The sequence below is a fragment of the Penicillium robsamsonii genome (genome assembly GCF_028829455.1).
Source record: "Penicillium robsamsonii strain IBT 29466 chromosome Unknown utg000005l_segment0_segment0, whole genome shotgun sequence".
NCBI lineage: Eukaryota > Fungi > Ascomycota > Eurotiomycetes > Eurotiales > Aspergillaceae > Penicillium > Penicillium robsamsonii.
Window position 1 is genome coordinate 2,943,977 of NW_026643223.1, and position 25,479 is coordinate 2,969,455.

At 49.0% G+C, this 25,479-nt stretch overlaps 9 protein-coding genes across 9 annotated transcripts; 4 read left to right on the forward strand and 5 right to left on the reverse strand.

Moving 5' to 3' along the window:
* Positions 1–446: 446 nt before the first annotated feature.
* Positions 447–4,066, reverse strand: N7447_009143 (SacI domain and endonuclease/exonuclease/phosphatase family protein; the record flags this gene model as incomplete). The annotated part of the gene is made up of 7 exons (XM_057233405.1): positions 447–868; positions 917–1,248; positions 1,295–1,404; positions 1,452–1,751; positions 1,814–3,452; positions 3,510–3,705; positions 3,754–4,066. The coding sequence occupies 7 exons, from the start codon at positions 4,064–4,066 to the stop codon at positions 447–449; spliced, it is 3,312 nt and encodes a 1,103-aa protein (XP_057082947.1).
* Positions 4,067–4,405: 339 nt separating this feature from the next.
* Positions 4,406–5,484, forward strand: pxr1 (telomerase inhibitor/ribosome biogenesis protein PXR1). The gene is made up of 3 exons (XM_057233406.1): positions 4,406–4,455; positions 4,508–5,318; positions 5,370–5,484. Exons 1-3 carry the CDS (start codon positions 4,433–4,435, stop codon positions 5,388–5,390), a joined length of 855 nt encoding a protein of 284 aa, XP_057082948.1. The 5' UTR covers positions 4,406–4,432; the 3' UTR covers positions 5,391–5,484.
* A 463-nt stretch (positions 5,485–5,947) lies between these two features.
* Positions 5,948–7,096, forward strand: N7447_009145 (uncharacterized protein; the record flags this gene model as incomplete). Its single annotated transcript, XM_057233407.1, has 2 exons — positions 5,948–6,018; positions 6,070–7,096. 2 exons carry the CDS (start codon positions 5,948–5,950, stop codon positions 7,094–7,096), a joined length of 1,098 nt encoding a protein of 365 aa, XP_057082949.1.
* Positions 7,097–7,330: 234 nt separating this feature from the next.
* N7447_009146 (putative kinesin family protein (KipA)) lies at positions 7,331–10,265 on the reverse strand (the record flags this gene model as incomplete). The annotated part of the gene is made up of 2 exons (XM_057233408.1): positions 7,331–9,447; positions 9,500–10,265. The coding sequence occupies 2 exons, from the start codon at positions 10,263–10,265 to the stop codon at positions 7,331–7,333; spliced, it is 2,883 nt and encodes a 960-aa protein (XP_057082950.1).
* Positions 10,266–11,561: 1,296 nt separating this feature from the next.
* kin28 (TFIIH complex serine/threonine-protein kinase subunit KIN28) lies at positions 11,562–12,833 on the reverse strand (the record flags this gene model as incomplete). Its single annotated transcript, XM_057233409.1, has 2 exons — positions 11,562–12,577; positions 12,635–12,833. 2 exons carry the CDS (start codon positions 12,831–12,833, stop codon positions 11,562–11,564), a joined length of 1,215 nt encoding a protein of 404 aa, XP_057082951.1.
* A 404-nt stretch (positions 12,834–13,237) lies between these two features.
* On the forward strand, positions 13,238–13,978 carry N7447_009148 (mitochondrial 37S ribosomal protein mS41; the record flags this gene model as incomplete). Its single annotated transcript, XM_057233410.1, has 1 exon — positions 13,238–13,978. One exon carries the CDS (start codon positions 13,238–13,240, stop codon positions 13,976–13,978), a length of 741 nt encoding a protein of 246 aa, XP_057082952.1.
* Positions 13,979–14,387: 409 nt separating this feature from the next.
* N7447_009149 (cytochrome P450) lies at positions 14,388–16,134 on the reverse strand (the record flags this gene model as incomplete). Its single annotated transcript, XM_057233411.1, has 4 exons — positions 14,388–14,453; positions 14,507–15,565; positions 15,619–15,816; positions 15,889–16,134. The coding sequence occupies 4 exons, from the start codon at positions 16,132–16,134 to the stop codon at positions 14,388–14,390; spliced, it is 1,569 nt and encodes a 522-aa protein (XP_057082953.1).
* Positions 16,135–16,746: 612 nt separating this feature from the next.
* Positions 16,747–18,899, reverse strand: N7447_009150 (uncharacterized protein; the record flags this gene model as incomplete). The annotated part of the gene is made up of 6 exons (XM_057233412.1): positions 16,747–17,348; positions 17,403–17,419; positions 17,474–17,604; positions 17,662–18,257; positions 18,307–18,808; positions 18,861–18,899. The coding sequence occupies 6 exons, from the start codon at positions 18,897–18,899 to the stop codon at positions 16,747–16,749; spliced, it is 1,887 nt and encodes a 628-aa protein (XP_057082954.1).
* Positions 18,900–19,379: 480 nt separating this feature from the next.
* On the forward strand, positions 19,380–25,454 carry stt4 (1-phosphatidylinositol 4-kinase STT4; the record flags this gene model as incomplete). The annotated part of the gene is made up of 4 exons (XM_057233413.1): positions 19,380–19,387; positions 19,438–19,624; positions 19,689–24,116; positions 24,174–25,454. 4 exons carry the CDS (start codon positions 19,380–19,382, stop codon positions 25,452–25,454), a joined length of 5,904 nt encoding a protein of 1,967 aa, XP_057082955.1.
* Between the last annotated feature and the right edge of the window lie 25 nt (positions 25,455–25,479).

Genomic DNA, 25,479 nt, shown 5'->3' on the forward strand with positions numbered 1-25,479 from the left:
AAGAGAGAGAGAGAGAGAGAGAAAAGAGCTTGGTTTGATCTGTTTTGGTCTTTGCCACAAGATACATACCTTTCTGTACTGCTTAAGGTGGAGGATTTAGTCATTTCGCTGCCTGTAGGAGACAGATGTATGATGTCCATGGATATATAAATATATCATAAGTAGTATACTCCATAGGGAAATCAACAAGGCGGCGTGAAGAGAGAAGGCGGTCAGAGATGACATCAGTGGACTTAGTCATCCTAGTCACGTTCCAACGTCGAGCCCTGAAAGACATTTCAGACATCAGGAACAATGAGTTGGATACACAAAAATGTGGCTTGATTTTTAGGTAAGTTGTCAATGGGAACATCCGGCATTGTAATAACGTTAAATGAATGACCATTATATAGAATCTATCGGATATATCTAGAAATTGATTGTGTCTGTACATAAATGGGCCATTATCATTGAAACAGCGGCTTCCACTCGATCTGCTCACTGCCCGAGTCACCGAGAAGATCTGTAGAGCCCGTACTGGCGGCCATACCGCTGTCTGGACTGTCCTGTCGTGATGTGTGTTGATTAGGTGATACTGCCCCGATTTTCCCCTGAGAACTTAGTGATAGCGGTTTGCGAGGAACAGCCGGTCGAATTTTCCCAGTTTCAACTGCCTGAGGTGATAAAGTCCCCGTGAATGACTCAAAAGTATCACGCCGCGGAGGTAGCATGGGTTTCGTCATCACTTGAACAGGCTCGGTGTTTTTGTTCTCCATCGAGTCTGGACTTGGTACCCAATCGACATCTGCAGAAAATGGATTGGATTTGCGTTGGGGATTTGGAATATACCCTTGCTTTGGTGGTTGTACGGTTGCTTTTACCGATGCGCCTGTCATGTGTTAGTAAACCCACTATATCCCCAGACCAAAATTCTCACCATTGTCTAGCCACCATCGGCTTCTATCAGAGCTTGCCGGTGGCAGCCCAGGTGCGATAGAAACATGTGGTGTGATTTCTTCATCGTCCATGTCCAAAAGGGAGACAAAGTCTGCAAGAGAATTGTGACCATGGCTTTGTTTCTCCTCGTAGATTGATCGCCTGAGACTTTCTTTCAGTGTATAATCGACGATATCAATAACACAGTCAAAGGTTGCCCAGACTGGACGGTGGTCAGACACTTTCAAATCCGCAGTTTGATAGTTTGTTTGCCGCAGGTTGCTTCCTCTCCATAAGATTCGATCACACCACGCAGGGATCCGTGCTTTCTCACTGCCATATGTTAGTTGCTCCCTGGTTAGGTTCACAGAATACTTACGATGTATCATAGTTATCTCTTCCAACATCGTACTTATAAGTGGGCGGGAACTCAATTGGGCCTTCTGAATAGAATTGGAACACTCTACCCGCTACCATCTGCAAATTCAACTGTTGTTGTTAGACCAACATCGGTACCCAAACGATCTTTGACTTACCTGATCGTTGTCGTATAGCTTTTGATAGTCTCGCTGCGAGATAAGCTCCCTTACGCTTGGGTTACCCAATCCAATTCGATAGTTGAAATCACCCAGCCAGATCACTGCGTCATGATCTGAGATTGACCGGTTCTTTTGAAATCTCAGACCTCGGTAGATAATCTCATAGTCCCTGTTTCTTTCGTCGTAGTTTGCAAACCCGGCAGCAAGATGGGCGGTAACAAAGCAAACACTCGTGTTGGAGAAGTCGAAGCGAACAGCACAGCCGCCTTTGTTTCCAGCAATTCCGGAAAGACCGGTCTGTGAATACCAGTTAGTTGGAACAATTCCTTCGAAAACTCGGAATGACTTGCCTTCTTCACGCTACCTTCAACATTTTTGATGTACTTCAGCGAATCTTCTTTCACATAAAGCAAAACGGCAGCGCCGACTAGTTGGCCACTTCTCAAGTGCACGTATTTCCCAGTCCCTTTCATCTTCGAATGAGCATTTAAACAATCGTAGACCGCTTTTTCCCAGACCTTGCGGGTACTGGGATCAGTGGACATAATTTGTTGAGGGCTCAGGGCGACAATTTCCTGGAATCCGACAACAAAGATTGCTGGATCTTCGTCGGACTCATCCGACTCTGGGAAAAGCCACGGAGTGAGATCAGTACCTGGACCTTCATCGCGTCCATTTACATTGAAAGTGCCGACCCAGAACCGGACTTGTTTGCGGGAAGAATATTCCGGAGTTCGGTGGTTTAATTCCTCCATAACCAAATCATTGATTGGATCATAGAGGTATACAGGAAGTTGATTTGTTAGCCTCCCCAAGAGAAGATCGATCGTCTTCTGCTTGGCTTTGTCTGTAAAATTGTTGACATAAAGTCGAGTGGCACTTTTCCGTGCATCTGCAAGTGCCCCAGCTAGTGACATCTTTCCGTGTCGGGTGAAAGAAGATTTGAGGGCGCCGGTCCCGGCATAGATCTTCGAAAGAGCATCACCATTGTCAGCCCAAATGGTCGAATGCCGGACCTGTAAATCCGAGCTGAGCCTGCCGCCTTGCTGTGATAAGAATGACTCAAATGCCATCGAACTGATGATGGTCTGGACGAGGTTTGTTCTGTCCAGGCAATCCAAGCAATTGGTCCGAAAAACACCCTCTTGCTGTAGAATGACCGAACAGTTGCTCACTGCATCAGCTCCGTCATAGGAAGTTTTATTAGGACGACCCGAATCTTCCGACAAAAAAAAGGAAAACTCGTCTAATGAGTTGATAAGTTCATGCTTGATCTGGGAGCTCGCTTCGTATCCCGAAGGACCTCGAGTCTCAGCAAGAAAATCATATTCAGTCACTCGCAAAAGGCTCCGACGTGCAGACGTCCCATCACCTTCTTTCTGTCGGGTAGAGCTCTTGTTGATATGCTGACGGAACTTGGACGACAACTCTGCTTCCCCGGGCTTCAGCTCACTCAACAGATTTACCACATGTACTGCACCATATTCCAACTCCAGGGATTCAAAGTGTTTGTTGAATGCGTGCTGTGTTGCGTCGCTTGACCGCGTGACCTCGATCTTTTGCTGGCCCGGAATGAGGCCTGGGGCTTGTTCCCAGAAAATAGGCACGGAGCCTCGGACTTGAGCATATGAAAACACAATTCCCGGTGAAACCCACAGAATAGTTTCAGTTTCCACGAAATTGGCAACATGCCCATCATCATCAATGCCTCTCGAGTTAAACCTCGTACCAGCACGCCGGGAAGATTGTCGGGATATGATTGTCAACATCGAAGCAAATTTTGTGCGCACATGAGGAAGAATTGAGATGGTTGCTGGTATTTTGAGTGTACTGGCAAACCCACGGATAACACAGGTTAACATCTGCGATGCATCTAATTTAGCTTTGTCGGACGGCGGCAAGTGGCTCCGGAAAAAGAGGAGTGGACTGATCATGTAAGAATTCCACAGCATATCTTCATCGAGAGTGTCGATGTCGAATGCCACAGATTTGTTGGCCCTTGTGATATTAGTCGAAGAAGATCGGCTAGTGAAGAGCAAAGAGCTGACAGCTTACCGGTCCTGTAGGCGATCTGTAAGGTTGAAATCGAGACTGTAATAGAAACTTCCATCTCCAAGGAGCTTCTTCAACGCCAAAAAAGGATGGTCAGTTACCACATCCTTCCCGTCTGTGCCAAGTCGCTCCTCGGCGGCGAATTGAGACCCGGTCTCATGGTCTAGGCCGTACTCGTATTCTGAACGATTGAGACAATCTAGTATCATTAGCATAATTCAACCAGGACGCTGCATGGGAAACGTACAGAAGCCTACATTGTCAATTCTTGACACGGTTTCTCCGGGTCTCACGGTGGCAGCTTGCGAGGAGCTGGTGACGACGCAGACAAACACATCTTCATTGAGAGTAACAAGACCAAGGGTACCGTATCCATATCCCAACGGCCTGTAGCCTTGCAGGTCCACTTCCCCCACATCCGAGAACTCAACTTGACAGCGTGGGCTGTCCTTCGCACTGGTATCTGTTGATGTGTAGTGGAACACTAGAGCATGGTCTGACGAGACCAGCGCAATTGTACGTTGAGGCTGATCTCGACAGAGAACCCGAAGATTCGACATGACGCGAGAGAAATCAAGATGTGGGGAAAAGCAGTGGCATTGCTTCCACGATAGTTTTATCCTATTTCGGCGATTTATATATCCCAGAGGAGAATCACTTTACCCCAAGAGCCTGAACAAAGTGAAGAATACTTTCAGCCTTCAATATCTGCAACAGAATCCTCAAAAATTCAAAAATAATAGAATTATTGTTGAAGGTGGAGTTGTCAAGAGCTCCCGAGGTCTCTCTTCTCTCTTCTCCCCGCGAGGTCGGGCCCTGTGGAGGCCTTATCGATTGCTGACTCATCCCGCTTTCGACTTTTTTTTTTCTTTCTTTTTAATTCTTCGATCTCCAAACACTTCTCTGTTTGATTCAATATTGTCGCCATGGGTTTAGCAGGGCCGCGGAGGTATGCGATAGAACCTACTCCTTTCACACATGATCTTCTAACGCGTGAGTAGGAGTACCAAGATCGGCAATGATCCCAATAACACCAAATGGACCCGGTCCACAACCGGGTTCGGACATCGGATCATGAGCTCTCAGGGCTGGACTCCTGGAAGTCTTCTGGGAGCAAAGGACGCCGCACACGCCAATCTGTTGACCGCCGCCAGTGCTTCCCACATCAAAGTCACCCTCAAGGACGATAATCTCGGATTGGGTGCTCGTATTGGACGAGAGACTGAGCCGACTGGACTTGATGCCTTCAAAGGATTGCTTGGTCGACTCAATGGCAAGAGCGAAGTGGAATTGAAGAAGGATGAGCGAAAGCGCGATGACGTTCGATTGGCTCGATATGCCGCCCTGAAATTCCCGGAAGTCAGGTTCGTCAGCGCTGGACTGTTGACACAGGAAAAGGAACTCGAGATTCCTCCGCCGACTCCCAAGGACGCAACATCGAAGAAACCCAAATCGGACAAGAAAGAACGCACAAAGACCACAGAGGACGATGAAACTTCTTCAAGTGAATCGGATGCTCCGGCCCGCAAATCCAAATCCAAGTCCAAGTCCAAGTCCAAATCCAAGAAATCGCGCTCTCGAGACGAAACGGATGGCAACGAATCAAGCTCGGAATCAAAGAAGAAGAAGAAGAAGTCCAAGAAGAGAAAGGCTGATACCGATGAGAGTGATTCTTCAGACAAGACTGAACCAGAATCCAAGGTAGTAGCAACAATATCCAGGGAGCGGCGGCCTATGGGACGGAATGTCACTCGGTCACGCCATATCGCCCAGAAGAAGAGAGCTATTATGGACGACAAGTCTCTCAACGAGGTAAGCTATGCAGCAACTATTTGCTATGATATGTTTGCTAACATGAGCTAGATCTTCATGATCAAAGCATAGAGTTTATGCACGTCTGCATCTGAAGCGCATTGGACATAAAACTTGGAGTTATTTGGTGTTTGCACTTTTTATGATTTCCTGTTTTAAACTAGATATATCCTATGAATCAAAAGAATTCAATATTGAACATGATAGAAGAGTCATCTGATACTCTAGGGTTATTATTGTACCATATATCATACAGATTGTTCATGTCCACGGCCGATATATAGGTGTCTCGGGCCCCGGGGAAACATGGATTACCTAAGCTGGACTGTTTCCGGGTGCCTTGCAGTATCCACAACCAACGTCATAAGACAACTTAGCGTATGCCCCTAATCGTTGATTGCTCGGCATTGGGGGTACACAATTTTGACTCACATCATAGGGAAAGTTGTATAGATCACTTGCATCGAATCCTCGACGGAGAGATCGTTCCCGGGATCCACCGCAGCCCCCAATAATTTTTGGCAATCTACATGAGCTTTAGCATCTCTCGCATTGCCACGACTCGAGCTGAGACAGAGTGCTGTGCAGAAGTTCTGTCACCACAAAGGGTTGTTTCTCCTCATCCAACAATGAACGGGGAAACTCGATCAGCTGGGCGTGCACCGGCGCCTACATCTCAGTCGAGGCGTGGAAGAAAACGGTAAGACATGTCCAACAACTCTTCAATTTATCCTTAACTGACCTTACACAGCATCCACTGGGCTCCTTTAAATATTGGTCTTGAGCGACGCCTACAAACATTCGTGGTGCTATGCCACACGTTGACCATCGCTATCTTCCTGACCATCTTCTTCTTTACCTGTGCCATTCCGTTGTCCTGGCCACTCTTGGTCCCATATCTCGTTTACATATCTCTCTTCTCTACTGCTGCTACATCAGGGCATCTCAAGGGACGTAGTTCTTTCCTGCGCTCACTTCCTATCTGGAAAGTGTATGCATCTTACTTCCCTGCTCGTCTTCACCGCGAGGAGTCGCTTCCGCCTACAAAGAAGTATATCTTTGGATACCACCCACATGGTATTATCTCCCATGGTGCCTTCGCCGCATTTGGGACGGAGGCTTTGGGTTTCTCCAAGCTTTTCCCAGGAATTACCAACACCCTGCTGACGCTGGATGCGAACTTCCGCATTCCTTTCTACCGAGAATACGCACTTGCCATGGGAATTGCCAGTGTTTCTCGGGAATCCTGTGAGAATATCCTCACAAAAGGAGGCGCAGATGGAGAGGGCATGGGACGAGCAATCACGATCGTCGTGGGAGGTGCCCGAGAATCTCTCAATGCCCGGCCTAATTCCTTGCGTCTCGTGTTGAAGCGACGCAAAGGGTTTGTCAAGCTCGCTATTCGCACGGGAGCTGATCTGGTACCTGTCTTGGCTTTTGGTGAAAATGACCTCTATGATCAAGTAGACTCCGATCAGCACCCAATCATCCACAAGATTCAGATGCTTGTAAAACATACGTTAGGATTCACTATTCCCCTGTTCCATGCACGCGGTATCTTCAACTACGATGTCGGACTGATGCCATATCGAACTCCTCTCAATATTGTGGTTGGACGACCAATCCCGGTCATGCAGCAGAAGAACCGTGACAAGATCAACGATCAGTACATTGATGAACTCCATTCTCGATATGTGGAGGAGCTGATGCGGCTGTGGGACCAATGGAAGGATGTCTATGCCAAAGACAGAGAAGGCGAGTTGGAGATCATCTCATGATAATGTATATGGTTTGACCAGTCTACTACAACATATGGACCTTTTATGGGCATACTATACAGCATATGGCGAAATAAGCCAGAAACAAAACCAAAACGCTCAGTCTCCAAATGTAGTTCGGATTAAATACACACGCAAGAAAGTAAACCTATGAATTGGGTATCAGATCAAACAAAATCAAAGAGCTTCCGCAAAAGGACAAAAAATAAAAGTAAAAACAACGTATCGAGGTTTTCATCCTCGGAATGGCGAGCTGAGGTTTGGATTCCACGAGGGAGCAGTTGGGTTTAGACCTGGCACCTCCGCTGATGAGGATTGTCGTCGGCTTTCACTAGCAATGCTCCTGTTCTTAGCATTGTGCCCACTTTCTGCTCGACTCTGGATCATTTCCTCCAGCATGCGTGAGACCTCGTCCATGTTCTTCCCCGCGTCTTCCTTTTCACTTCCACCAGATAAGGGACGCTTGTCTGGACTCTCAGATTGTCTCTCAGATTGTCTCTCAGATTGTCTCTCAGATTGTGGAATGAAGCCATTGGTCCCTGCAAAACTGTCTGCATCGCCAGTAGTAGACCCACTCTTGCTCTTCAGCTCTGGTGACTGCGAGTCATTGGTCACAGCAGCCAAGTCTCGATGCCGAGCTGCGGATCGAAGCGCGGCAAGCATGCGATCTTTATCATCGAGTTGCAGCCGGAGCTCATTGATCTCCATATCTTTCTCACGAACCAAAGCCGAGACATCTGGATGCTCGGCAATTGTGGCATTTGCGGGCTTAATGCCCACTGATATTCGGGAATGACTAGACCGTCTTGCCTGGAGCAGCCGGCGCTCCAGGGTAGAGATGTACCGATTCTTATCACCGAGATCCGCTTGCAGCGCAGTGACCTGTCGTTGTAGGCTTGCTTTGCCATCGCCAAATTCACCAAGGTCATATTCGTCCTCGTTGCCAAACGATCCTCCTGGGTACAGCATACTCGAGGAGGGATCGTTGCTATTGACTGACATGAACGAGATGGGTCGAATCGATGAATGGCCGGCACCTAGTGTAGATTGGCTGGCGGAAGAACGTAGTGACCGCGCACCAGAATCCGTTGTAGACATGCGGGAAAGACGTCCAAACGCAGAGAGACTGTTATGGTTGTTTACACCAGTGGACTTGGAGCTCAAAATCAGGCGATTGAGATGTTCGATCCGCTCTTTGAGCGCAGTCCGCGCCAACTGCATCTCCAACACCTGTTCCTCGTGTCGGGCTTGTGCTTCCTTTTCATACTGCTGCTCGTCCCACTTGAGCTCCTTCTCCGCCTGGGATTTGGCCTGGGTATCAAGTTGACCGCGAAGGGCCTGAATCTCCATACGGTATCGTTCAAGCAGCACCCGACTTCCGGAATCACTGCCACCGCCACCGTATGCCTCCTCGGCCTTTTTGGCGTGGCTTACTATATTGTTCTTCGCCCGCGCAGCGAATTTCATGGTATTCAGAGTTTCACCGGTATGCGAATTGACCGCGCTCGTGAATTGAATGGTGCACAGAATACTCACGAGCGAGCCACCGGACAACGCTGGCTGCAATAGTCGAGTTAACTTGCTATCTCGGTAAGGCAAATGCCTCCCATCGCGGTCTGTGGGGTTGCCTTGTTTATCCTTGTTTTCCGATAGCCGAGAGATGATGGTGCCCAGAGTGAGCAGACTTTTGTTGATATGAGCACCTTCTGTGCGGCGTTCCTTATCATCGGCTGCACGCTCAGAGCCAGCCAGATCAATCAGACTCAAGGTTGACACCCGCACACCACCGGGGGCGATCCCGGAGCGCTTATCTTGAGAGCTGCCGGAGGGTACTCGCTCTCGACTCTCGACCACGATCTGAACCACCGCGTGACTTCGAGAACTGCGCGCATTGAACTGTGTGCTGCTCGTCCGTCGTGCATGGTCACCTCGGGCGATAACACGGAGGAGTTGTGTCGGGCTCTGGACGATCTCTTCCTTGAGCGGCGTTGCATATACTCCTCGTTTGCTGTCCTCTCTCAATTTGATTTCCTCCTGGGCCCCTGCAGGCCCGTTGGCAGCGGAAGCAGAAAGAAGATCGTTAATCTTCTCGTTGTAGATTTCCAGATAGCTGACCCGCAGCAAGAACTCCCGATGTGGGGTCTCTCTGATGAAGGAAAATATGTCGGTGATTGCGAGTGGAATTACACCAGGGGAGGTGGCTGTTCCCTGCATAGAGAAGGTCTTTCCAGTTCCCGTCATACCATATGCAAAGACTGTTCCATGGTAACCCTCCATGACACGCCGGACAAGACGCTTGGCAGCCGAATCATAAACCTTGGCGTTGTTTTCTTGTGGATTAAAGACATTATCTGCTCCACGGTTAGTTACGAACGGTGGGCAAGCAATGAATATCGTTCTCACCATAAAAATAATCTCCTCCTTCTTTCCCACGGTATGAGATGAGGCTTTGCCGGCTATCGACGGACCATTCACCATGATTTCGGGAAGTCTCTCCATTGTTGTTGTCAGGACGCACACGCACGCTGACAAGCACATTGCCCTTGATCTCCTTTGGCTTAGAGCTTGATTTCCCCGTTGAATCATCTGCATCCTCAAAAGTCGTCGCGCTCGTTGAGCAAGACCCTTGGGCGGAAGAACTTCTGCTATGGGTTGGAGATGCCTCTGGATCTCGCGCATCTCCACTTGATATGAATTTACCTTCTCCACTACCGTTGAGTAATGATGGGGTCTTTGAGCTTCGGTAGCTGCTCATGGTTCCTGTGCTCAGTCGTGAGCTTCTTTGGGGTCGCACACTGGAAGTAGCACCTTGGATCCCAGAGAGCGATGATGCAGTGGATGGACGGCTGCTGGCCTTTGGTGGTTGGGGGAACGATGCGATACTGATTGTTCGGCGCAAAGATTTGTCGGGGCTACCCGGAGTGCGCCCACCAGAAGTTGATCGGGCATTTAGGTTGGAGGTTGAGTTTGAAGTTGATAGAGGCGACTTGAGCGATGGTTTGGGGCTGGATGGGGTCCGCAGTTTGGAGGCCTGGTAGGGGGATGCAGCCCGTGGTGTGTCGGAAGATGTAGACTTTCTGGGTTTAGGGAGAGGGGGTAACGATCCAGTTGGAGGTGGCACTGGCCGCGACAGCTGCGAGGGCTGCGGTAATGTTGACATTGAGGCCATGGGGTGTCTTGAAACGCGAATGGATTTAATCAGTGGACGCGATGGCCATGTGGGCAGATTGTTGAGTCTGTACCATCACAGTTAGTCAAATGAGACATGTTGAATCCGAGAGAGAAATTCCACGGGGTTTCAAGAGTCTCGGGAGATCGAGACGCGATAACGGATGCTATGTTATGATTTAGATCTCGGGTACTCACAGATTCAAAGCATATGTTGCATTGCAATCGCGACGGGGAAGCAGAGAGATGAAAATAAAGATGGAAGATGAAAATCTATAGAGGCACAGAGAGAGAGGGGGGGGGGGAGGGAGAGAGGAAGAGAAAGAGAGAGAGAAGAGAAAAGTATCAAAATAATCCCCGCAGAGAACGGGGCCAGACTTAATATATTTGATTATTTAATACCTTTAAATAACTATTTAGATAACTATACCTCTCTTTATAGATATACTCACACTCTCTCTCTTCTTTTCTCCTAGACTCACTATAATGGATAAAATACCCTTCTTCTCCTCTATATCCCTACAACCATAGAAAGTAGGAAAAAAGGGGGGGGGGGGGGGGGGGGGGGATAGCACCTTTAGTAAACCGCAGGGGCAGCCTTTAGGAAGCTCGGAGCATCTTCCAATGATAGGCAGTGGAGGTTTCAAGTTTGGGAAGTCGAGAGGAAAAGGGGGCGAATGAAATGTCTTAAGCTTCATTTTTTTAGGACCTCATTATTGCGGCTAGAAAGGTATCTAGAGACCTAGAGACCCGGAGATTGGGAGATCGGGAGATCGGGAGGAGACCTATTGTCCTTAAGGGTCGAAGGAGTATAGGTAGCTCTCTCCCTATACAGGTGAAGCTTGGGATGAACTCCTGTTCGATAACGGCTATTCGAATCAAGCAAAGATTGACAGGTAAACCAAAAATTAAAATTAGTCTGGCGTTGATCCTCATTTACGTCCCGTCCCGTGACCTGTATATAACCATATCTACATCTACAAACTAAAAAAGTATATAGTAACTATAGAGTTATTGGGAGAACCTCTTGAATACAGGGCAAGGGAGCCTATGCCCCTCTCTTTCTTTTTTTTAAATACGTAAACAGGCTATGGCCCAACTGGATACATGACAGGTGATGAGGGAATGGCGGTTCCCGACTCGATTGTCTCTCTTACTATCATGGACTTCAGCCCTGGAGACAATCCAATAGTTGCTGCAGATGCCAATGCCATGCATATTTAGTGTTTCGGCTGAATAATACCATTATTACCCTGCTAGGCTTTGTTTTTCTTTGTCTATCTTGTATTTTGTGTCATTATTTCATACCGAAATCCAGTTGCCGGGCAGCACTCTTGAACATGGCCTCATCCAGCTCGCCACCACGTCTGGTCAAATCATCTCCCATCTTTTTAGTCCCTCCAGATTTCCGCGGGAGATCTTCGTTCTTAGTCGGCCGGGGTTCAATTGTCCACCAATTGTGTCGCAGACACTGCACAGCCGTACTGCGCTTACGGGGGTCAAGCGCACACATCGACATCAGCAGATCAGCGCCCACCGGACCTGCAGTGGGGAACTGTCGCATGAAGAAATCGCGCCCTTGTAACGGCACCAAATGGGCTTTGTCAGTGGCAATGTAGTAAGGCAATTTGCTGACCCCAGGCCAATTCTCCTCCGTTGGGGTGCCGAACGCTTCGCAGATTTTGGAGGTTTGGTCCAGGTCCGTATTGCCCGCCACAAATGGAACTCGTAGCAGGAGCTCGGCAAAGACCATCCCCATGGACCAAACATCGACCGCGCCGGAGTATTGACGTGCACCGTAGAGAAGCTCGGGTGGCCGATACCACCGAGTGATGACTTGATGGGTCATGTTAAACAGGGGATCGGCAAAGGATCTGGCGAGACCAAAATCGGCCAATTTAACCTCCCCGTCTGACGCGATCAGCAAGTTGTTGGGCTTGATATCCCGGTGGAGAACAAAGTTCTCATGGCACCACCATACACCCCGGGCAAGCATGCCCATCCAAGCTTTGACATCGGCCACACCGTAGTGAATATCACTGTCTTTGATGAGCATCTCAAGATCTCCACCGGGAAGAAACTCAAGAACCAAGCTTAGATTTTGATCCTTTGAGGAGAAAACATCGTGGAGGGCAATGACGTTGGGATGTTTCAGCTCTTGAAGGTACTTCACTTCACGAACCGCATCCATAGCAAGTCCATCCTTGTATTCGGCATTGACTTTGATCTTCTTGATCGCGACGAGGGATGAGGGGTCGTGTCGGAGGTGGCCAACATAGACCACGGCATATGTACCTTCACCTACTTTCTTGTCTAGTTCTCTGTTAGCATAGCGGTCCCAAGACAACAATGCAGCTCATGTTTAAATACCTTTGACGTATCGTTCCCGGACATCAATATTCAGTTGTTCAGTGAGTTCGCGATCCCCATTCTGCACGGATTTTGACACAGCTACAGCTGCAGTTCCAGCAACTGATTTTTGTGCAGCAGTAGCTCTCAGTCTGATTGCTGTATTTGGGGAATGCACAGTCATGGATGGTGAACGAGAGCCGAAGGGCGAGAGTGCCATGGTTAAGGTGGTTTGAAGCACAAGGTCAAACTATGAGGAGCAACACGAAGTTAGAAATAGCCACAGATATTTAGTGGCTACTATAATTAAGAGATCATCTTTAGCGGAAAAAAGTCTGAGGTGAAGATAGCAATGTCGAAATATAAGGGCCGATGTCATAACCCCATAGGCCCGGAGTATTGTTGATCCCGGACTTTTTGGCGACTCCCGAAATTTCTCCAAGTCAGTCAACAGCGACCCCCCGGCCAATTCCCTCGGAAACTGCTGGAAACCCGTCAACCTCAAAGGCATTCCTTAGCAGCTCCTCTCATCGATACTACGAATCCAATTTTCCGGGAAACAAAAGCACGAGGGTTACCAATAGAGTCAGGGCTTGCGGCATCCTTCCCGCAACACCTTTCACCATGAGTGTCATGGCAATGCGCAATTCACCGCTAGGCAGCTTGACAGCGCGCCTTTTCAAACCAGTGTCAATTTCCAGCCAATATATTCGATCACTCCACAAGAACGCGCCCCCGCCTGTGCCATCTCCGACCCCTTTCGTTCCTGACGTCCCGACCTTCCTCACGCTGATCGGCCGTGAAATGTCCAAGCAAGCGGGCAAGATCCCCTCATGGGAAGAACTTTTCACTTTAAACTCCAACCAACTCCGCCAAGCCGGAATTGAGCCAGCCCGCCAGCGACGGTACCTGATCCGGAAGCGCGAGAAGTTCAGAAACGGACTGTACGGCCCTGGAGGTGACCTGGAGACCGTGGTCGATGGTGTTGCACAATTGCGGGTTGTTGAAGTGCCTATTAATGCCAGAGGCCTGACACATGAAGCACAAGCGGCCGTTCAAACTTCTTCCGCCACACTGTCACCCGGCATGGTGAAAGCCATTGTCAACCTGGCACCTGATGTCACTACATATCAGTATAACAAGAAACAACTGATCAAGAAATTTGCGCACATGAAGATTCACCGCGGCTGTCAGCCCATGGGTCCGTTCCTTCAGCCCTTGAAGGGCTCCAATGGTACTGCGGCCACCATTTCGGTCCAGGAGGGCATGTGGGAGGACAGACGGGGACAGAAGGTCGATGGTGGTGAGCGACGACGCCGGGAAGTCCAGAACAAGAAGAGGCTGGATGAGAGAAAGAAGGCGTGAATGTGAACGGTGGAACCACCTCGTGTATCTTGCATATTTCTTGTTGAGCCTGGATGTTCAAATTCGAACTGTACTATACTATTGCTATACTATTGCAATCATGATTTCTTTTTCATCTTTAGTTTTTCTGGAGCCAAGTAGTGTGTTCTTATGTCTGATTAAAATAATATGATTGAGCTATGTAAAAATTTAGAGAAACATGCGATTTAAAGTCGCCAGAAGTGAATATTTATACAGCAAAATCGTCTCTCGAGGTGAAGAAGGAAATCCATGATGCTAGAGCTGTCAAATCCACCGACTGGACTTGGCCCAAGTTCAGTCTGAACATTTGCTGTATCAAGAGGAGGGGGGGGGGCATTAATATGTGATCAAAAGGTGAATGGGAATCTTTTCTAAAACATAACTCCGATCATGCTTTAACTCCACGCTTCTCGTACTGAACAAACGATGTACCCAGAGGCTTGGAGAAGAGGGACTAGAATATGGTCAGTTAAAACACCAAGTTGATCGCGATAGAGCATCTCTTACTGAATAATCCGTCTCGGGGAAGGGTGTATCAGCGTTGGGCTTGGAGAACTTGAAGTGTCTCACTAGCGCAGCTAAAATTGTGCCCAACTGCACATAGGCAAACTGTTCACCAATGCAGCGATGACGACCAGCACCGAAAGGCAGGTAAGGACTATTTGTGCCCTTGGTAACCAGTCCATAACCGTAGTCGATCTGCTCCTCATCTTCTTCCTTGGTAGTCTCAGCCTCATCCCAGCGGTGGGGGTTCCACTTCAGAGGCTCGGGGAAGAACTCTGCAGAGCGAGCAGTAACACCCGGAGAAGAGAGGACATTGTGAGTGGTAGGGATAACATAAGAGGTGCCTTCCACGGGCATGGGGTTCTTGACGGCGCGAATGATCGAGTGGATCGGAGCGTGGATACGGAGGGTTTCCTTGATCACCTTGGAGTGCAAGTCGAGCTTCTGGAGTCCTTCGTGGGTGAGAGGAGGGAGGTCAGAGCCCAGAATCTGGAGTTGTTCTTGGTAAAGCTCCTCCACAATCTCGGGGCAGGCGGCCAGGCGCAGAACAATCCAGGCAGCAGTAGAGGAGGAAGAGTGCTGGCCTGCCATAAGCAACGCAATCATCATGTGGGCAATTTCCTCATCGGGAATCGGGGTGCCATTCTTATAAGTGCACGACATCAAGTTCCAGACCATATCCTCGGAGTCCTTCTTCTCACCAGATGTACGGCGCGCCTTGATGATATCCATGTATGTGTCGGTCATCTTCTTCTGGGCAGCATCGCGCTTGCGGTTGTGGGGGAGCGGGGCCCATGGCAGCATGAAGTTGATAGGAGCGAAACCCTTATCGAGGTCGTGGTACATTTCAGCAAAAGTCGAGTCGAATCGATCGCGGACTTCCTGTCCTTGCAACGAGCGGGATGCTGTGTAGATTGTGATTTCGGCAATGACCTTCGAAACATTGATAGTACCCTTGGTGCCCTGGAAAGCGGGTGAGCTCTTCACAAAGTCATCAACCTCATTGGTGATCAAGTGAACATAAGACCGAAGGGCCTCGGAAGTAAGACCAAATTTGACAAACTATCCAGCGGTCAGTAGCCGGACTTTGGTCGCATAATCTATTCTCTTCATACCTTCTTCTGCTCCATGAGCTTAGCATTGGGGCAATCGTAGACGACGTGACGACCGAAGACGGGGGTGGTGAGGGGAGAGTAAACCTCTTCGGCGTTCACATCACGAAGCTTGCCATTGAGGATGAACTCGTTGCCCTTGGTGCCTAGGTAGACGGTGGTCTTCTTGCCCAGGAGGATGAAAGTGAAGATGTCGCCATACTACCAGCGTTTTACCCCCCAAATTAGCGATTGCTTTCTTCTGTGGACCACACACATCTGCGATTGACATACCTTTGCGCGGGCGTTGTCGAAGAACGTGTATGGGTCCATGCCATAGCTGATGGTGCTTCCAAAAAAGGGGAACCAGTGGAAGACCACGGGGGGCTCATGGACCTTCTTGAAAAAGAGCTGACGGAGCACATTGATCACGACTGACAGCGCAATGAACGACAGTGCTCCAACACTAGCCAAAGTGTAGACTGACTGGGTCGAGCAGTGCTCGCAGAAGGTTGCGAGGAAACTTGAGAAGAGACCCATGTTGTCCAGAAGCAAAAGGAGAAGAGTGAAAGCAAAGAACAGAAAGAAAGAAAACGGGCTCACAATGACCCTATAAACCCTCCAATTGAATCAATCGAAAGAGAAGTTGAGAAGGTTAAACCGGAGGCGAAAGGAAAAATAATTCAGTCCGATATCATTCGGCGAGAGATAGACCCGCCCCTGGTCTAGAGATGTGCCAAGCATATAATTTTCAATCGTAAGTTTTATTTCTTTCTTCTATTACTCCTATTTTTTATGTATTTTTTATGTCTATTTAATGTCTATTTCTATCTATTTCGGTCGATTCCTGTGCCTAGTTAGCACGGAGTACGGAGGAACCCTATAGTACATGGCTATACACATCACGCCACTTCGGCCAAGGGGTTCCCGTACGCTATGGATTTATTTTGACTATTCAATATATTGTATATTGACTACTCTTTTAGCTTGGATGCATTTGCCCGTTTGGTATGGATTACTTATGACATTTCTAATACATGTATCATTCCATTTTGACCTAACTATACATGGAACTCCCATTTGGTACCCCCCCCCCGATGATGATATTACGCAGTCAATAAGAATAAAAGTTGTACAAAGCCACAGTAGCCCTTAATTGTCGTACAAGGTAGGATCGCCACGCTCCCCAATGTTGATGAAATCTTTCGGCTGCCGGTTGCCACTGGGGGAGACTTCACGCTTGGCTGGTCGGTTGTGGACACGTTTCCCGGCTTCATTTCGGAATACTTTGACCGGTTTCTCGCTGCCTTCGGCGTGCTCACTGAAGTGAGCATCGTTGATACTGCTCAACAAGGTCCGCTCCCGCTTAAACTTGCGCTTAGAAAAGTCTAGTTTACCAAGAGCCCCTGTCAGGCCATCTGTGCTGTCAGTGACACTTGGGTACTTTCCGGTCATCCAAGGATGCTCGAGACACTCATCCACCGTGATCCTCTTGTTGACGTCCACGGTAAGCATTCTGTCGATTAGGTCCAGGGCGGGATCGCCAACAGAGTCCCAGTACGGTGACGGGTAGTCAAACTTGCCCATCTTGATCTGTTGGGCGAGGCTCAATGGGTTATCTGGAGTGTTCAGTTCATCCGAGAACGGCGGGAAGCCACAGAGACAGATGTAGAGAACGACACCAAGGGACCATACGTCCACAGCCTTGGTATATTTTCGGTGGCGGGTATCTTGCAAAATCTCCGGGGCAACGTCTGCGAAATTAGTATTCACACCGAGGTTTCAAGGTCCCATACTTTGTGACTTACAACTTGGTGTACCACAACTGGAAAAAAATGTTAGCGATCATTCACATTGACTTGAACGAGGTTTCACCTACAGGGTCGTTGTGAAAGATTCTTCCCCAATAATTTTAGCCAGCCCAAAGTCACCCAATTTCACATTCAAAGCCCTGTCTGCAACCAGGATGTTTTCTGGCTTGATATCTCGATGCACAATTCCTCGTTCGTGCTGATGATACATTAGCTGACCCAGTAATGTATATGTGTGGACTTTCGATATGCCTACCAGATATTTCAATCCGTCAAACAGTTGGCGGAACACACGGCGAGTTTCATTCTCGGTCATTTTCTGATTATTCACAATCCAGTTGAACAGTTCTCCCTCGGGTGCCAATTCAAGTACCAAATAAGCGCCGTCACTTTCATCAAAGGGTTCCTTGAGACACAGTAGATTCGGGTGGTGAACGCCCATCAACAACGCGATCTCTTGCTGCAGAGCATTGTCATTTTGTGATTTTTGCGAGTCACCAAGGCGTCTTTCAAAGACTTTGACTGCATACTTGTCTCCGGTAGATCGTTCCGCACACAGATAAACGGTTGCAAAGTGGCCTTTGCCGAGCTGCTTGAGAATCCGGTATTGCTGACGGAAACCATTCGTTTCCCGAGTACGAGGATAGCGGAAAACAAAACGAGCTTCATTCAGAATCGAAACTTCATCGCCGTCCTCCAGTTCTCGGTGCTTGTTACGCCCAACAATGGCATCATTAACAAATGTTCCATTGCTAGAGAGGTCCTCCAGCACAGCAACCATGTCGCCTTTCTTCTTTTCAGCAAAGATGAGGAAGTGCCGGTTTGAAATTGTGGGAATTTCAAGGACGCGATCTGACTATAGTCAGAACAAACACTCGATAACCATCAAGCTATCACTTACCACACTCAGGATGACGGCCGACCAAGAAGCCACCTGGCGACTTGGCACTCTTGGAGTTTTGGGCCTTCTTCCCCTTGGGTTTGGTAGCATCATCACCATTATCGCAACCATCGCGCTTCCTCAGCACAAGTGGGCCATTCCCGTTCTCATCCAGTGGTAGCAGGTAGCCCCAGACCCCTTCCGCGTCCTCATCTTTCACATCGTCTGCGAATGCTCTGGGTGGATACACAAACTGTGAAAGCGCCTGGGTATCCTCGAACGCTGGCGAGGAAATCGCGTGTGACCATTCGGGTTGGGATGAGATTTGTTGATGGCTGTGGCGAGGGCTTTCAGGGGGTGTGACAGTAAGCTCGTTCCGAGTCTCCGTAGCGGTAGATTGAGGACCGGTGACTGGGGTCGGCAAGTAATCCAAGTCGACTGGTGTGTCTTGTTGGACTTGACTCGAGATTCTTTGAGAGCGTCGAGGTTTCTTTTGGTCTTGTGAATCTGCATCGACAGTGGCCTATAGTAACCCCTGTAAGCAGATGAGCAGCGCCAATTAGAATAGAGCGTACCCTTCCTCGCTTGAGCGAGCTTTTCTCACGGGGGGCCATAACACAGGGCTGTTATTACGTTGACTGGAGAGGGTTCCAGACCAATCAGCGATAGCTATAGGTCAATTCAGCAATGGTAGAGATGTCAATACAGAGATGTTTTGATTCTGTACTGAAGAAAATGCAAAGATTAAAAAAAAAGGAACAATGAAGAATATGTGGGAGAGTAGTTCTACAGCTTTTGGGGGGGGGGGGGGGGAAGAGTCTGGAGAAAGCTCCCCTGTTGGCTCTCCGCCTCAAACCTGACAAGGGCAAGTGCGATGATCTATGTTTAGACATATCCATATCTAGTTATATATATTGTTCTAAACCGATTGAATCTGTAGGTAATATAATATAACATATACTATAAAAGTATCATGTCAACAAATAATAGCCCTGGTGGTCGGACCTAGGCTCGTGTCTCAAAACACGTGCTGTCCCCTGACCTCATTCTCCAGGTTCCTTCATTCCCAACCTTAGGCCCATAGGTTCTTCACAATGGACGGGTATGTGACATTATTCAATATTTGCCCACCATGCTAATGGATAATCAAAGCCTCTCAGGTGGAATTAGACGTTTCGCTTTCCAAAAGCTTGCTGCTTTGGCAGTTGAGGCGCCTGCCCACGATGGAGATGGATCCGAGCTCGCTCGCCTCGCGGAGCAGTCTCAATCGACCTCAGAGCCTGGTGGTGCTTTGAATGGAATATTGAGGCAACAGGCCCCGATATCCCAAGTCCCAATGGTGCGTCTCTATATTTGCTACCGACTCCCGGTAGTGTAGTGAGTACGGGCTAACGGTTGGACAGGGAATCCGCGAACTAGATGTCCTTCTGGCCCTATGCAAGGCGGTCTCCTCGGTGAAAGATCCAGAAAATGCTGCGCAGCTGGCACTACAACTCTCTCGATACCTGCCGGAATCCCACAGCCAGCTATTTCAGTCCTCGCCCTTCCTCCACGGTGTAAAGCCGTCGCCTTGGGATACTCTCACGAACAACCTGACTCTCGCGCTTTTGTCGTTGGGAACCAGGTATTCAGATTTGCGACAGACAGCACTCAATGCAGTGGATGGATATCTGAATAACTGCGCCGAGGCTATCAATGCGGTCACACCTTTCCAATACTCTAGATCTGAGGCGGGGCGACAGGGCGTTATACATGAATCTGTTGCCGTTTTGTCAATCGCCGTTTCACTCGTTGGGTTTATGGAAGCCTCCGCGGAGTACACTTCTATTTGGCATGCGAGCGAAAAGTTACATATTGTCGATCATCTGCGTGCGATGCTGTCCGAACCTTTCCTAATCGCAGTTGAGACGGCTTCGTCCACCCTCCGCAATGCAAACGTCGCGGAGCATGCTTTCAAAGACTGGAGAAAATACACCCGTCGATATGCTGCTCATGGTCGCCCATTAAGTGCCATGCTTGTGCAAGAAGGATATATGCGTTTTGTGAAATCATGTGCAGCCTCTCTGATCGGGTTCCAGCGTCTGACCGATGAGCAACTCTTGGATGACTATATGACTGGCGTTGGTATTGCGAAGAGCTATGACGAGGCGGATATTTCCCTGGTCGAGCGCGTCACCGATATCATTAGTGAGGAAATTCACTTGCTAGAGGATGGCTCCGACTACCTGCAAGTCGGGTCTCCTTGGCAGCAGCACCTTGCCTTCTCTGTTAAGGGACATGCCCTGGTAGGCTTCCTTAACTGCGTGATTCTTGGCGAAGATGCAGCCAACAACGAATTACTGCTATCATGGCTCGAGGATACACTGCTTGACTCCCAGCAAATGTCAAACGTGGAACTGTCTGTGACAGTTTTGAAGTGCACCGCCATTCTTGCAAGAATGTCTCCAAATGGTGCATCTATTGGAAGACGCTGTCTTTTGAGATTCCTGGCCCAGGGAGGTGTGTCGGCTCGCTCCACCGTTGCCGTCGCTTCTCGGTGCCTCGCCCAGATCTTGACTATTCTTTCCGAGGACGCTGTGATTACTACCCTTTATTCACTTGGTAATGCGTTAAGCCCGAGCACAAACGTGGATCAATCTAGCCAAGACCAACTCATTGGAGATCATACCGGGCCCGGGATGAACCTCGAGGCATACCCAAAAAATGCAAGTCAGACTTCGCTCTCGGCAAATGGCGAAGATGACACTATCACGTACAGGAATGTCATTCATGCCATCGTGACAGTTGCGACTAATTGCAACGATGGCAAAATCAGTGCATTGGCCCAGTCTATGCTTCTGCAAAAGATTGGCAAGCTCAATGTCGCCGTTGATGCCTTTATCATCCAAGAAACTGCCGTCCTTGCTTTGAGCGGCGGACAAGCCGAGTTCCAACTTCTATTGAAGTTTTATGCACGTATATACCTTGATGGCGTTAACAAAGGACTGAACACCGTCTCTGATGCTGTTCAATGTGCCATGGCTTACCTATCAATTACGTTGGATCAGAAGTCGCCACTTCACAGGCTTTATCTGGTCTATTTGTTGGAGAGCATTATCAATAAGGGTGATGTGCCAGACCTTGAGTATGAGCGGCATAAGGAAATAATTTTTGCCGCGGATGATATCACCCCCCTATTGAAACCGCTAGCTCTGCTCGTGTCTTCCAATGGTACTTCTACCGGGGTTTCCCGATCAACCTTGGAGTATGATGAAGCCATTCTGACTCTGTTCCGAGATGCTTGGTTCAATATCGCCATCCATGGAATATCTCTCAACTCTAGTGTTGCCCAACGACATCAGAAGGAACTCCGCCTTCTCGCACATAACTCTCCTCCTTTGGTTGCCGAGAACCACATGGACTCTCTGGAGAGCGATGTGGAATTGAATACGGTGCTCAGACGCGGGATGGGACCGCAGCGAGCCATGGAACAGAAAAGAGCTTTGATTTCTGAACTCCCTGGCCGAGAGTCCGATATCAAAAGATTGGACTATTCAAGAGTAGTGTTTCTTAATGCTGTTGTCTTGGTCGAGAGTCTCCGTGCCTCCTCGGGGGACTCTACCAAGACGCTCAGTTATTTCCTTGACCCAGCCTTGGCCACTCCGGAGATGGTCATATGCATGAATGCTGTTGCAGACAAAGCGGTTACCTGCTATTTGTCTCTTACACTTTCTGGAGAGCACGATGACTTTTCGACCCCTTACTTGTCTAAGCAGCTTGCTGGATTCCTGGTGGCTTGCTGCCATCGTATTGAAAGGGTTCAAAGTATTGCGACGCAATGTGCCGACAGAATCATTCGCGAATGCCCTTCTGCCTTGTGCGAAAAGCATTCCCTCTTTGCTTTGCTTGAGATTTTGACTGTCATGTGGTCTTCCTGCCTACAAGGAGAACTCGATGAGTTTGAGTGGAAGCCATCCTTGGTGTCTCCCATGGGCATTGTCAAGGTCGAATTACCCGACAACTACGCCTTGAGAAGGGCGACTCTGAATCGGTTCCATGAACGAGCCAGGACCTGGGTGACAGCCGTCCTGAATATTGCCCCATTGGATGTCAAAGGACTACTCCAGACCTATCTTTCCGAATATGATGACGATGGTGGCTATGGCCACATTTCGATGGGACGCTCATTCGCTCTCGAAATGGGCTCCTATATCCCACAAAGTGACCCACGGCTTGGGTCAATTGATGTCCACGGTAGCCGAGACTTCAATGTCGCATCAGATTTCATGGCACTGTACACGACACGCCAGAAGTACCGACGTCCAGAGATACCTTCTCTCGGCGGGTTGAAAGGGGATAATTGTAGCGGCTATGTTGAACAGCCTCGTGTTGATATTTTGCCTGAATCTGCTGATTCTTTGGAAGAGACCCTCTCTCGTCTATATGGACAGAGCATTGCTGGCGAGGAGATTCCACTTGTGGAAGTGAGGGATGTCCTTCGGCAGGCCGCGGGACTTATTTGCAGCACCAGCAAGCCACGACTCTCCGTGGTTCACTACTTGGTTGCATTGCCTTTCCAGATTTTCACCAAGGAGACAGTCAAGCTTGGTGTATCTCTTTGGCTTGGAGTTATCCACGAGAATCCAAGCACTGAGCCACGGATCCTATGCGAGGTGATCGAGGCATGGGAGAGAAGCATGAAGCGCCGCAAGGGATTGTTCGATCCTACCTTTGAATACCTTGATCCACTGCATACTAAGATTGAACTTTTGCCAACCGATAAGGATCTTATGCTTCGCATGCAGCAAAGAGCCCAAGACACTCTCTCACCGCACCTGCGAGTTCTTCATTTCTTTGAGAGCCATTTCAATGCAATCCGCCTAGGGAATCTGCAAGATCAACAGCTATTTTGTCGCTTGATTGGGAGTACCGTTGTCGGACTCTCAAAGACCAAGGGCCATCCATTAGCGAGAGAAATCCATTTCCGTATTGTGCTCCTCGGTCTCAAGGTACTAAGACATCTCAGTCCCCGGAATAGTGGCGCGTCTTGGAAATTCAAGGACCAGATTCTGTCTGCTGCTTTGAGTTGGTTTAAGCACCCTCCAAGGTGGTCATTCGGAGGTAATCGGCTGCAGATTAAGGCAGAGGACAAAATCCTTAGCGAAGTGACCGCGGATTTACGAGGCGTTTCAGGTATCGCTGCTCATGCGCAAGGGCCATACAAGTCGTTGCAGGCGAAACAAGACCTGCTTCAAATACTCGTGGAGAACGAACGATCCCGCCTTCGGGTTTGGCTCTTCCCCCTGGACCCGGAGCGGAAGCACCACATGCCTTCGATTGGAGGCAAGCATCCTGACGAAAGCCCCGTGTATTTACTTCGGCTTGCCTGGGCGGAAAATGCAGGGTTGGCTATTCAGATGGCTGCCCGGTTCCCCTCGCCCAAAATGCAAGCTGATGTTAGATCATTGATACTCAATTTCCCCGAGAAGGTCATTGAGGAGCCAAGCGCTCTGGAGATTATGTTTGACAACTGTCTGCCCGCTGATGTCGGTTCCCAGTTGAAGTATATGCTATATTGGGCTCCCGTTACTCCTACGGAGGCTATCACATACTTCATGCCCGCTTACGGCAACCATCCTTACATCTTGCAGTACGCGATGCGGGCGTTGGAGAGCTATTCGATGGATGTTCGGTTCTACTTTGTGCCACAACTCGTTCAGGCCCTGCGCTTCGACGCTCTGGGTTATGTAGACCGCTACATTCTCGAAACAGCCAAGTTGTCTCAACTGTTTGCCCACCAGGTTATTTGGAACATGAAGGCCAACTCCTTCAAGGACGAAGATTCTCAAATCGTAAGTATTGACATTGTCGAATCTTGATCACTGTTAGCTAACATCATGCCTTCACAGCCGGACCCTATCAAGGATACACTCGATCGTTTCCTAGATAACTTGATTTTAAGCTTCTCGGACGAGGAGCGCGCCTTCTATGAAAGAGAATTTTCGTTCTTCAATGAAGTCACGGATGTATCCGGCAAACTTCGACCCTATATCAAAAGGAGTAAACCAGAGAAGAAAGAGAAGATTGAGGAAGAGTTGCGTAAGATCAAAGTGGAAGTTGGAGTGTATCTTCCCAGCAACCCTGACGGTGTGGTCGTTGGTATCGACCGCAAGTCTGGTAAGCCCTTGCAAAGTCACGCAAAGGCGCCTTATATGGCGACATTCCGAATCCAGAAGACAAGGCCACGATTGATTGAAAAGGCCGAGATTAACGCCGGTGACAACCATCACCACCAACGCCAATTGACGAATCATTCAGAGCCTGAGCAGGAGACATATGAAGTCTGGCAGTCAGCTATCTTCAAGGTTGGTGACGACTGTCGTCAGGACATGCTTGCCCTACAGATGATTGCGGCCTTCAGGAGCATCTTCACCAGTATTGGTTTAGATGTTTGGGTCTACCCTTACCGAGTGACTTCGACCGCTCCTGGCTGTGGTGTGATTGATGTGCTTCCCAACTCCATTTCTCGAGACATGCTCGGCCGCGAGGCCGTCAACGGGCTATATGACTACTTTGTGTCGAAATACGGAGGCGAGGACTCCATCCGATTCCAAGAAGCGCGCACCAACTTTGTCAAGAGTATGGCCGCCTACTCAGTCATCTCTTACCTGCTACAATTCAAGGACCGACACAACGGAAACATCATGATTGATGACGCCGGCCATATCATACACATTGATTTCGGATTCTGCTTCGATATTGCGCCTGGTGGAGTGCGATTCGAGCGCGCGCCGTTCAAGTTGACCTCCGAGATGGTCGCCGTCATGAGTGGAACCCATGACCCAGCCCATCACCAGGGCGGCAACTCGGGCATCAACCTACCAGGCAGCTCTCACAACCCGACCAACACACAACCATATCGGTGGTTCGAGTCGTTGGTGGTGAAGGCATTCCTCGCATCCCGCCCTTATAGCACGAAGCTGGCCCATATTGTCTCCCTCATGCTTGACAGTGGTCTTCCGTGCTTCAAGCCCGAGACTCTGAAGAATTTCCGTGACCGGTTTGTGTTGGACAAGAGCGAGCGCGATGCAGCTGAGTACATGCGAGAACTTGTGCGCAAATCGTACATGAGCGTGTCGACTAAGGGTTATGATCAGTTCCAACTGATGACGAACGGTATTCCTTACTGAGAGTGTATTTGCTTTATAGAATTTT

What these genes read in the sequence shown, in the direction of transcription:
- pxr1 (XM_057233406.1), top strand. Translation starts at nt 4,433, where the DNA reads ATGGGTTTAGCAGGGCCGCGGAG. An exon ending in GGTTTAGCAGGGCCGCGGAG is followed by an intron (nt 4,456 to 4,507) that starts GTATGCGATAGA and finishes ACGCGTGAGTAG; the next exon opens with GAGTACCAAGATCGGCAATG. An exon ending in ACGACAAGTCTCTCAACGAG is followed by an intron (nt 5,319 to 5,369) that starts GTAAGCTATGCA and finishes AACATGAGCTAG; the next exon opens with ATCTTCATGATCAAAGCATA.